At 36.6% G+C, this 12,998-nt stretch overlaps 1 protein-coding gene across 1 annotated transcript in view; it reads right to left on the reverse strand.

The window, feature by feature from the left end:
• Window positions 1–5,483: 5,483 nt before the first annotated feature.
• Window positions 5,484–12,998, reverse strand: part of LOC115211992 (twinfilin-1) — a 50,664-nt gene continuing 43,149 nt past the window's right edge. Inside the window, exons 9-10 of the mRNA XM_029780773.2 lie at window positions 9,953–10,074; window positions 5,484–5,913 (exon numbers count right to left, since the gene is read on the reverse strand). Coding sequence (XP_029636633.1) covers window positions 5,749–5,913; window positions 9,953–10,074 — 287 coding nt within the window. The 3' untranslated portion in view covers window positions 5,484–5,748. The remainder of the gene's footprint in view (window positions 5,914–9,952; window positions 10,075–12,998) is intronic.

Below are 12,998 nucleotides of genomic sequence, written 5' to 3' on the forward strand. Positions count from 1 at the left end.
TCATATTGTGTGTGTGCATAGATGTGTAGATAGCTTGATTGCATATATATGTGTGTGTGTGTGTTTATTTCTTCTATCAGTCATCAACAACAGCACATATTACAGCTATCATGTGTCAAATAATTGCCATAACCACCACACCTATTAACGCACGAAATGCTGCTGTTGATGAGTTACTTCAGCCAAGTCAAGAAACAAAGTAGATTAGACAATTCAGTTGACCACTATGATCCCACCCTTACCATTCACACACAGCAGAGCAAACTCCAAGGAGTGCAGAGTAACTATCGCTATGATGACAAATACCTGCCCCGATACGGATGCTGAATTTTAGCACAGACCCTCAGTGCTCAACTGGTACTTATTTGAGCGTAAAAAGTTGAAAGGTAAAGTTGGTTCAGAATGCATTTTTTTTCAGCATTTTAATGATTCTGCCAGCTCACCTCCTTACTAATAAAAGTAATAATAATTTTTTTTTCAAAGTTATGCACAAAGCCAGCAATTTCAGTACATGGGGTTTAGTCACAAAGCACTTGACATGTACTTATTGAGCTCAAGAGATGAAAAGCAAAGTTGGCCTTAGAAGAATTTGAACTCAGAATGTAAAGAGCTGGAATAATTACAATAATGGTTTCTAATTTAGATATAAGGCCAGTAAATTTTGAGGGATCAGGCATTAGTCAATGTTTAACTGGTATTTTATTTTATTGAACCCCAAAAGGATGAATGGCAAAGCCACCTTGGTGAGACTTGAGTTTAGAATGTAAAGAGCAAGAATAAATATTGCAAGGTATTTTTTCCAAAGCTCCAATGATTCTGCTAATTTAACAAAGACATCATATTTGTTCCTAATTTTAACACAAGGCCAACAATTTTGGAGGAGAGTCTCTCATATCAACTTCTATCCTAAACTGGCATTTTATTTTATCAACTTTGAAAGGATGAAAGGTAAAGTTGACCTTATTCAGAACTTGAACTCAACAGTATCATGACAAATATTGCAAGGCATTTCTCTCATTTATTTATAATTCTGCCAATCCACCACCTAAAAATTCTTTCTACTATAGGTACAAGGCCTAAAATTTTGTGGGAATGGGGTAGTTGGTTACACGAACCCCAGTGTTCAACTGGTACTTATTTTATTGATCACCAAAAGAATGAAAGGCAAATTTTTGGCACAAGGTCAGCAATTTTGAGAGAAAGGGAAGTCAACTAGATTCCCCCCAGTACTTGACTGGTACTTTATTTTATCGATTCTAGAGGGATGAAAGGCAAAACTGACCTTGGTAGGTATTGAACTCAGAATGTAAAGAACTAGCTGAAATGCTGCTGAACAGTTTATCTGATGGGCTAATTACTCTGCCAGCTTGATACCTAAAAGAATATTAACGATGATGATGAACATCCTTATGCAGACATGTCAATCTTGTCTCTTTCAACAGTAAAAACACAAACAACTTATATCAAGAAACCATCGCTGCACCAGTCTCCACTTCATCAGTACAAAACTAGAGCCTTCATAATCATTTCAAATGTTGGGCCTCACTATCACAAAAGATCTGACCAGGTCCTTTGTGTACATCCTTAACATAGCTCAGACCATATCCTAAAGACAGGCCTCACTTTTCTATAAGGCCAGGCAATATATCAACACATAATAATTACTTACACTCTACATAGTTCAGGTGGGGCTCATAATGAAGTATTATTACTTTCACATGTGGATCAGTGCTACTGCTCCACACACAGGCATCTTAGACCAGACCTTATTTAAGAAAAAGCCCCTTAACTGACTAGGAATAGTGATAAAAAAGTTGCCCTAGTAATAATATCAATAATAAATATGAAGAGAAAGAAATTTTATAAAACTGTTTCATTACTTCAATATATTATTTAATAAAAAAAACGTTCAAATTTTACTCCAGCATTTGCTTATATGAAACGCCAAATACAAATACATTATTTTATTTTATTTTTAAAAATCTGCTAAAAAAATTACACAATTTCATCTCAACTGAATTTGAATAGTCTCCACCTTGAAGTGAAGTTTGCACTCTATTCAACTAGTTGTATTCTACAACTATCATTTATTTCAATGATTACAGAAGTCCAGTCTTGAATACATTTTTCAAAACATTTCTCCATCAACATTTTGTACCTTAAAATCTCAGCTGAAGAAGAAAAAATGTCATGTTAATTTACTGAAAAACATTTAAAACATTTAATTAAATACCTTGTACTTTTTAATTTCATCAACCAGGGAGTAATTGGCTGTTTTTCCTTCTTATAGAGTTATTAAAATAAAGTACCAGTCACATAAGTGATTTAAATCCTGCTCTTTCCCATAAATTTTGTGGCCTTGAGCCTATGTTAGACGGCATTATTTACTCTTATCTCTCTAAATTATAAATTTCAAATCTTCTAGGGTGGGCTTTGCACTTTGCTTTTCTCCCACTGGAACCTGAAGAAACAAAAGTAAATACTCTACATTTAAATCTAATGCCATACAGTATGAGACTCTAGGCACAAAGATACAAATTTGTTGTTATACTGACACTCCATATTTGAAAGGTAAATTATTTCATAAGCCCTGGCCGGATAAAAGGGTCAGTTAACTTGATGGGAATGTAAAGGGACATAACTAAATACAGCAAGGAATCTTGATCAGTCAATTCAGCCATTAGCTGCCTGTCCTTGTACCTATGTTTCTAACATAGGTACAAGAACAGAAACTTGGGGTAGAGGGTTAGTGGATTACGTAAACTTCAGTACTTAACTGGTACTTGATTTGTCGTCCTTGGAGGAATGGAAAACAAAGCTGACTTGAGTAAGATTTGAATCCAAAATGTAAACAAAATGCAGCGTTTGAAGATATACAATAAGGCATTTTGTCCAACAATTTTGCTAATCCACCACTCTTTTTAATAATTTCAAATTTAAGCAGAAAGCCTGCTATCTGACATCAGGGAGCTAATTGATTAAATTGACCCTGTACTAGACTGGTACTTTATTTTATCAATCACCTGGGGAATGAATGGCAAAGTTGACCTCAGCAAGGTTTGAACTCAGACTACAAAGAGCTGAAAGAAATACAGCAACGGTTTTTGTTTCACACTTTAGCAATTCTACAAATTCAAGCTTTTTATAATAATGATTTATTACATTAGCAGAAAGCCAGATAATTGTTGGGGATGGAAAGGGTGAATGTGTTTAACCTGCTAACGTGACCCAAGTGGGTTTGAACTTAAAATTTAGTGGAAGAGAACAAAGTAAATGTTAACGGTAATCAGTCCGATCGTTTTTCCTAGTAATAATCATTTCTAACATAGGCAGGGACACAGCCATAAATTTAAGAGGTAGGGGTTAGACAATTAAATTTACTTGACGGTACTTATTTCATTGATCTGAGAAGGATGAGTAGCAGATTTGACTTCAGCAGGAATTGAACTCAGAACACAAAGAGTGAAACAAATATTGCAAGCATTTTGTTCAATGCCATTCCCCTGCAACTTTTTCCATTTTTAATTATTTAAGAAAACATTATTATCATTTCCATTATCATCATCATCATCATCATAATAATAATAATAATACAAATAATGGTTCTGTACACTGGCAGAGGATCACAGACTTTTGGAGGAGAGTAGAATTGAGTGAACTGACCCACCCACATTCTTGCTTTGTAATTATTTCATCAATCCTGGAAGAATAAACTACAAAGTCAAATCCAGTATGACTTAAAATTAGAATATAAATGAATGTAATTAAATAATGCAACATATCTTGTCCAGCACTTCACCAATTTTGTCATCCCAAAATACTTATTTTTTCTGACACCCACTTTCAACCATGAAATATAGATCAATACAAAATCAATAATAAAAAAAACAATTTAGAAAGTGTCTGACTACCGTAACATATTCTCATTAAAAGTGCTTCTCTTTTTTTTTTTCTTTATTGTCAGTATACTTTATATACATAGAAGACAATTTGAGAGAGTAAAGAGCAAAAAAGAAAAAACTTATATATAAAATAACTAGATCTACTACTTATGAAATGATTTATTTGGCATAAAACCAAATATTGAAAGGAATAAAGTATAGTTAATTCCTGTATACTATCAGAGCTGTTTTGTTGACTTGAAGGGATAAAAATGAAAAGTCAGAGTTTACTTTGTTGTAATCTGAACTTGGAACTGTGAAAGATGAAACTTAAGTAGAGTACGTCCTGCATTTTAGTCTGTCCTCTTTTTGCCTCAGCCATCTTCACTTCATTTACTGCTGATCAAATAAGGAAAGATTTATGGAATTGGTTTGAGTCTTGCAAGATGTTGCTTCAACATGTCTAATGATGACCAGTCAAAGGACTTTATTTATCCACTCAAATAAACATGAAATTTTAACTTCAATCCTTGAAGTGCAAACTTAAAACATAAAATATGCAACTGTGCAACTAAGCCCCAATCCCTAAAATTACTGGTCTTGTGCCATAATTTGAAACCATTATTATTATTATTATTAGTTCAATACAATTTGTTGTAACATCATTATTAGCTCTGTAAGAGTGATACAGATGGCAACGCACTGATCTGTAATAAATTTCGTTGATAAATGATTGAGTTCAAATTCAGCCAATCAGCATTGAGATTGCATTTTATCCCACTGTTTCTGGAAATATTTACTATAATAGACAACAACTGCTCCAACACATCATCATCGTTTAACGTCCGTTTTCCATGCTAGCATGGGTTGGATGGGTTTGACTGAGGGCTGGCAACCAGATGGCTGCACCAGGCTCCAGTCTTGATCTGGCAGAGTTTCTACAGCTGGATGCCCTTCCTAACACCAACCACTCCGAGAGTGTATATGTATATGTTACGCAATAGAAATTCATATAGGGTCAAGGAGTTACCAACTGACCAGAGCATGCCAAAACCCAAGTAGTGAAGAAGACAAAGACGACGACAACAAAAGGACTTTTCACTTAGTATATAGGATTAAATAGGAATTTAGAAATATTTTGCAGACTAAATAAATCAATCTTTACCACTTATAAAATAATGAAAGATTAAATATTTGGAAATATTTCACAGGGTAAATATATATCAACCATATTTTGGAATTTTGTTGATTTGCTTTTTTAAATTACAAATTCTCAAATCAATATAAAATGTAATACAAATTTTTTAAAAAAAGACATTTCTTAAATATCATTTTATACCATCCATCACCACCACAACCAAAAAAAAAAAACTAAAACATTTATTTCAAATTTATATATAAAAATCAGTTACAAATTGTGTGTGTTTTTTTTAATGAAATTTCAAACCTCATCATCTTTTACATCAATCATACAACATACCTCTTGTCAATCAAACAAAATTTATCAAATGTTCAATAATTATATTGAATCAAGGATTATCAAAGGTTCAATAATTATAAATAGAAATTTCTTTTTTCAATAAAAAAAATGGAAGAAAAACATTGAAAATACAAAAAATATATTTTACTAACTCCATTTTATGGAGGAAAGACAGAGAAAAGGGCATAAAGAACATGGTATGTTAATTAAAAATGCCTTATGAGCTGGGAAGAGGAGGAGAATATACAAGATTTTGTCAATTAATTATTCTCTCAGTTATGGTTCTTGCTGTTTTTTTTTTTACTTTTATATTTATTTTTTAATTTCTTTCCTTTGAATAGCACTTTGTTACCAATATGAGGTTCAATGGTTACTTCATCAACCGACTCAGTTAACTGCAGATGAATCTGAAGTGGGTCTGATCATTCGCTTTGGTCCTCGATTTGAAGGGCCTTTTGGTTTAGCAAATGCTTGCCGAGCAATATTTTTCTTTGGATGAAGTTCATCCTGCAGGAACTCCTCAGTTAATTCAGCACCCTCAGAAATTTCAACCTAGAAGGAAAAAAAAAAGTACTTTAAAACATAAGATAAAGTAAAAACAAAAGTTGCTCAGCTCCTGATCAGCCCTGATCAAGCAAGCTTATGTTCAAGCAGTGAGTATCCCATCTTTCTGTATATATATATATAGGACTATTTATATAATTCAGAACATTTAAGTCCCACAGTGTGTGTGTGTGCGTGTATGTGTATGCACATGCACACACATACACTCAAAAAGGCATAGAGAAAGAGGAGATAACAAGCTTGTGTGCTGGACATTGGAGTGTGTTCAATGATTTCATGCAAATCATTTGACTGAGTTTTGGAGAGATGTGTGCAAGTGTTGCAATAGTAATGTCCTACATGTAGGTGTTGTACTCCATTGGGAGCCTCACCTGAGCTTTGTAAAACATTGGCAGCGACTAAGGGGCTCAAGCATCTTCTGGTCTTGTAAAGGATAACCCGTGTTTGTCATCCATGTGTTTCTTTCCCTCTTTTTTTAGTGCTTTAACACAGAAGAGCAAATCTGGCTACCATTTCCAGCAGATCTGCCAACTGTGTAAAGTTTTAATACCTTGATATTTAAATCAATAATATCAGGCAGTCATAAATAACACTGCTTGTTAAAAACTAGACATAATTAGCTCCAACAAAGATGCATTTAACAGCAGGAACCCTACAACCAAGAAATAAGGCAGAAACTCATGGAGTGTCTTACAGTTATTATTGCATCAGTTTTATATGAATTCAATATCGTTTAACATCATTAATAGAGGAAAGAGAAACTTAAAACAAATATTCTACTCAACATGCATCATCTATATATAATACTAAAAATGTTTAAATTTATATCTGTCTACCCATGTGATATACCTGTTTTACAGGGATAGATGATCATAGATCTCCACACCAAAGCCTGAAAATTAATGATTTTTCTTGGGAAATAAACAAAGAATGATAATACTAAGACATTCTTAGTATGAGGTGGTATCATAAAGTTGCCAGACTAGTTATATTTAATAAAAAAATCAACTTATTTACCTAATTTTAAACATCATCTCCTTTGAAATAGTCACCTGGTGCAGTAATAGACCAGTCCCAGCATTCCTACCACTTTTGGAATCGAGCCTGTAAGTCGTTTCCCAGAAGTGAGTTTAGGACCTTCTGCAAATCACTCTTGATCTCAACAATGATGTTAAAACAGTAACCTTTGAGCTGCATTTTTTATCTTGGGGAAGAGATGGAAATCGGCAGAGTGGGTGCAGAAGTGATACCATGTTGTTTTTGGTAAGAAATTCATAAGTGAGCAGAGCTTGGTGACAGGGTGGTACATTGTCATCATGAAGAATCCAATTCTTCACACTCCACAGATCCAGTCGCTTTGCCAAATGACCCACCTTAAATGCTCCAAAATGTCGCAGTAGAACTCTCGATTGACAGTCTGACCCAGGGGAATGAATTCTCAATACTGCAGGTGTCGAAAAAAATGATGAGCATTCTCTGCAGCTCTGTCATGCCGTCTTCAGTCACAGAGATAAAGGGCTCTTCCATTGTGACAACTGCTGCTTCATCTCAGGGTCATACCCGTAGACCCAAGTCTTGTCACCGGTGATGATCCTTGACATGAAAGATGGGTCACCAGTGGCACTCTGACAGACTTCAGCGTGATGTTCTTTCTACGCAGTGGTCAGCAGGTGGGGTACAAACTTGGCAGAAATGTGTTGCATTTTTAATTCAGACATTAGGATTGCCTGCACAGACCCATATGATAGACCAAACAACATCAGTAATGTTGTTGATTGCTCTCCGATGATCCTCATGCACAAACTGATGAATTTTCTCCACATTTCCAGAGGGGATGCTCATGGTAGGTATTCCAGGCACATTCTTCCTCTTTTGAAGTGCCCATGCCACTTGAAACATTGCATACAAACCAACGCTTCATCACTGTAAGCTTGCTGAAGCATGCTTAATGTCTCTGTTGCAGACTTTCAAAATGTAATGCAAAATTTCATGTTGGCTCTTTATTCCAACTTCCTGTCCATGACAAAAATCACAGACAACAGCAGACACATGGGATCACAAAAACACGAATTTCACAACTTGCAAAGTAATCACAACAATGCCACTCAGCACACTGCCTCATGAAGGTCACTGCTAGCTCTCACTGCACATGCCACTGTGTGCTGCCATCTGTTGGCATGCTACAGAACTAATCCAGGAACTTTTTTATACTACTTTGTATCATCAAAAATAAAGATAAATAAAGACTCCATAATCTTCAACAGGGCACCAATGCTTAACTCTGGATTTAAATATGCCAGAGAAATGAACCTCTATTCTGTGGTGAGCTATTAGTCTATATCAGTTTTACATTCCTTCATAGATTAACTGCGGAAAGCTGGATTAAGTGCTTGGCCCAAAAAGATAAACAGTAGGTGAAAATCCACAACCTTTATGTAGCTAGTTCAGTATCTTATCTAGTTGGCCAATATTTTTTAAAATATATTAGTTTGATCTGGAGGGAGGGAATGTGCCCATGGCTTATAAGATCAATGCATTTAATGTTCTGTTTTCAATAGTCACAAGGTCATAGGTGAGGAGAGGATTTTCTAGAGATATACTGGGAAGAATGGACTGGGTATAGTAAATTAGTATTAAGGTTTATATATACATGGAGTGTATATAGAGCAGTGTAAGTCAAACAATAAGGTATTTGTTCATTCTTAATATGTTTTGGCAGATTAGAATGTGTCTGTCAGATTGTAGTATTTTTTCATGCCTGGAGATGGCTTCCTCTCTTTAGGCAATGTGTGTTCATCACACACGATTCATTGGTTCACCAGTGTAAGAGGACTCAGACATTATAGTATGTTGACCTCATGTGTCTCCACAGTTAAAGCCACCCTATGAGCTTTTGTTTATAGTAACCAGCAAGTAAGCTATTTGCTGATGCGTGTGAAAGTCTGCCAAACAGGTAATAATTCAAAGGATGCATGCAGAACAGCAAGAATCCAAAGAATAACATAACTATTCATCCTTAATATGTTCTGGCAGATTGGAATATGAATATTAAAAGGGGGTTATTTTTTGCCACCAGAGAATGCCTCCTCTCTTTAGGTGATTGTATTCACTATGTAATTTCTATACACAAGAGTTCATGCTCTCGTAAGAATCATCAGTCAGGCCATGGGGTAACTTTGACTGAGAAGACACAAAGAGGTCGAAACACTGCAGTGTCTTGAAGTCCCTTAACAGTAATGAACCAGTGAAACACAAGTGTAACAAACACTCATCAACTTAAGGGAGGATGCATTCTCTGATGGCAGAAAAGAAAAAAACAACAGGATGAGACGATCTTCGAATCTATCAGAATGTATTAAGAATGGGTATGTTATTTTTGTGTGTATGTGTGTGTGCGTGCATGTATGTGTACATATATATATTGTTCATCCACTACACTCATGGAGTGGTTGGCATTAGGAATGGCATCCAGCTGTTGAAACACTGCCAGATCAGACTGGAGCCTGGTGCAGCTTCCTAGCTTCCCAGACCCAGGTCAAACCGTCTAACCCATGCCAGCATGGAAAATACATGTTAAATGATGATGATGATGATGGAGATGATGCTGATACTGATGATGATGATGATGATGATGATGATGATGATGAATGTAGTATATGTTAGGCTCTGTTTATTGACTAGCTCACATTTCAATTGTCTGTTATTGTTGATGTCATCATTTGTCTTTATATTATTGTTATTGTGTTTGGGGCTAAGAAGCAGTTTTTCATAACATTACAATCAATTTTTATTACAAACTTAGCTTTTAAATAGAGGACAAAAATTAAAAAAAACAAGAGACTCACCTATGCCTTCCAACACCTTTATCCCCACTATCCATACAAAATCCTGACCTCTGCCTAGGGACAGTATCATTCACATTGAGAAAACACAACTAAAATCTCTTAAAGGTAGTGCCCCAACATAACAATAGTCCAAATGAGCAGAACCAAAAGAGTTATAGGTAAGACCAATACACCAAACTCACCTTCTTGACAATTTCCATTCCCATATTCTGTTCAACATAACTGAGAAAACAAGATTTACAGCTTGAATAAAGCATTCTTTCTTTCACTGGAATACTATAACCAGGAGTAGAATATATGAATACTGCAAAGAAAACAAGAAAATGACGCAAAAAAATATATTATTTTTGTCTATATACCATTTAAAAAAAAAACAAAATGAAAGGCAAAAAGCACAGGAATGGTTGTGTGGTTCACTTGATAACTACTTAGTTTAGGGACTGTGTGGTACTGTTGGCTGATGTCGTCCACTATGCCTGAGAGCTAACCAATTCCTTGTGATTAGGCAGATGGAAACTGTATAAAGTACATCATATGTGTGTGCATGTACATGAGAGAGAGAGGAGAGAGAGAGAGGAGAGAGAGAGAGAGAGAGAAAGAGAGTGTGTATGTGTGTGAGCTTGTGTTTATGTCCTCTTTGTCATGTTTGCACACCGATTAAAAACAAAATCACTGTTCATACAAAAAGTATCACTGTTTGCAATCTTTCATGGAAACATGCCTCATTTGTACAATTGAGCTGTTTATTGTACAAAGGACAAGAAAGAGGAAATATTATTTTGCTTGGAAACAAGTGAAGACTGGCAGCGGGAAGAGCATCCAGCCAGTGAAAATCTGTCTCAACAAGTTTTGCCTGAAGCAGGACATTAGAATGATAATGAAAAGGAAGACAAAAAAACTGTTTTAACTTTTAAGCATTTAAACTGGTCATACCAGGTCCAAATAGTCTCTGTTTTATATTCAAACTGGTGAGATCTAGCTTCTCACACCCTAACTTAGAATGTCATTTTAAAAATAAACAATGCCATCATTGAAATCTCAAAGCTATGTGATAGTGCATGATTAATTCAAAGCAATGTGAATAAAGAAGTCTTATACAGAGAGATGTGACAGGGTGATGCCATAGTAGGATGGTGAGACGGTGGGGTGCTATGCTACGAGAAGTAAAGTTGAGCTAGAAGGAAAGAATGAACAGGTAGAAGGAGGGGGTGATACTTGGGGAAGGGGTGTAGCAGTTTCTCGATGGGGAAACCAATGTGAATAAATAAGCATTAAACTTGACAGAATAATCTGAACGCTAAAGAGTTAAAAACAATCTTGCCAGTTGTGTGAAAAAGTGCCACACCCTAACGGTTGAGGGAACCTGTGGAAGAGGTAGACCCAGGAAAACCTGGGACGAGGTGGTGAAGCATGACCTTCGCTCTTCCGAGACCTTTGGAAGTATGCTGTGCGTGAGAAGACCCAGCAGGACAAGTGAGGCCATAACCCGTTGGCCTCTACCTGGGACGTAGTCAGTCCACCTGTGCATACCTTCCTTCTTGGGACACATAACTCTACTTGTGAAGACCTGTTGAGGCAAGTGAAAATCAAAGAATCAAATCAAAATCGAAATCGATCAACATCAATGGAATTTGTAGTGTGGTACCAGTGCCGGTGGCACATAAGAGAACCATCCGAACGTGGCCGTAGCCAGCACTGCATCGACTGGCCTCCGTGCTGGTGGCACGTAACAAAGACCATCCGATCATGGCCGTTGCCAGCCTTGCCTGGCTTCCATGCCGGTGGCACGTAAAAAGCACCATCCGAGTGTGGCTGTTCGCCAGCCTTGTCTGGCACCTGTGTCAGTGGCACATAAAAAGCACCCACTACATCACAGAGTGGTTGGTGTTAGGAAGGGCATCCAGCTGTAGAAACACTGCCAGATCTGACTGGCCTGGTGCAGCCTTCGGGCTTCCCAGACCCCAGTTGAACCGTCCAACCCATGCTAGCATGGAAAGCGGACGTTAAACGATGATGATGATGATGATGAAAGAATAATGCATATAGAACATCGTAATTTCTTTAATGATTTAATATATTTAAACAGACGAAATGTAGCCAGCAAAAGAAGAATACGATTCATTCAAATCCATTAAACAAGCCAATGCTGATGTATTACTCAAAGTTAAAATACACAGAAAATTACATCTTGGATTCTTTCATAGATTCACCAGTTTGATATGAACGCATTGGCCGTGGCTATGTAGTTAAACCTGAAAATGTCATGGATGCAATTCCTTACATCCAATTAAACTGCTAAATAAGGGCTCAATATTTACAACTCTTATCTTGTCACTTGCTAATAGGAACAGTTATCCAGACACAGCTCACTCGTGGGTCAAAGTCATTTCTTATTGGGAGCCATTGCATTCACAGACCAGTGCATGTACATGTCATCTTTTTTTGCTTTCTACAATAGGATCCCCTTCCTATCTGCAACCATTTTAAAGCCATGTGATCATCAGTCTGGTGTGCACTCAAGCCAGACTGACAACATTCTCACCAGAAACAGGGATAGACAGATGCTCATAACTGCAAAGTTCTTTCGCAGTGAGGAACATACAACTCAACATAAGTTAGTGGTTAGCGATTTCAGACTTAAGGCTAGATGGAACCAGAGATGCAAACCAGTTTGGAAAAGGAAATTATGAAACCTCCAAGATCCATCAAGGAGTTAGAGATTTAGAGACATTCTGATTAAAGCATTTGATAAGAAAGTGGAGGAGGTTGTGACATATAACATAGAGGACAACTGGAAATTCTTACAAGACAACCTTCTGAAGCCTACAGACTAAATTTATGGCTGAGGCAAAGAGTGGTAAGGTGGTGGAACAGTGAGATAGATAAGGTCATAAAAGCAAAGAGACAGGCTTGGAAAGATTGGAGAAATAGAGACAGCAAAGGGCTATAGCAAGTAGACTAGGCAACAGGTTGATCTAGCAAGGACAGAAGCAGAACAGAAGAGATTTGCTAATGTCTTACAGAGTGAAAATCAGAGGCTTGAGGAGTTCCAGATTGCTAGAAAGTGTGTCAGAGACAATAGAGGTGTTGTGGGAGAGAAGTGTGTATGGATGGATGATGGTATGCTTGCACTTAGTGACTCTGGGAAGTACTACTATGAAAGGCAATCAAATGTGGAGAGTGAATGGGAGAAAGGGAGTCTTACCTATAGGAACCTGACAGGGGTAA

This window comes from Octopus sinensis, linkage group LG5, assembly GCF_006345805.1.
Source record: "Octopus sinensis linkage group LG5, ASM634580v1, whole genome shotgun sequence".
NCBI classification, from domain to species: domain Eukaryota; kingdom Metazoa; phylum Mollusca; class Cephalopoda; order Octopoda; family Octopodidae; genus Octopus; species Octopus sinensis.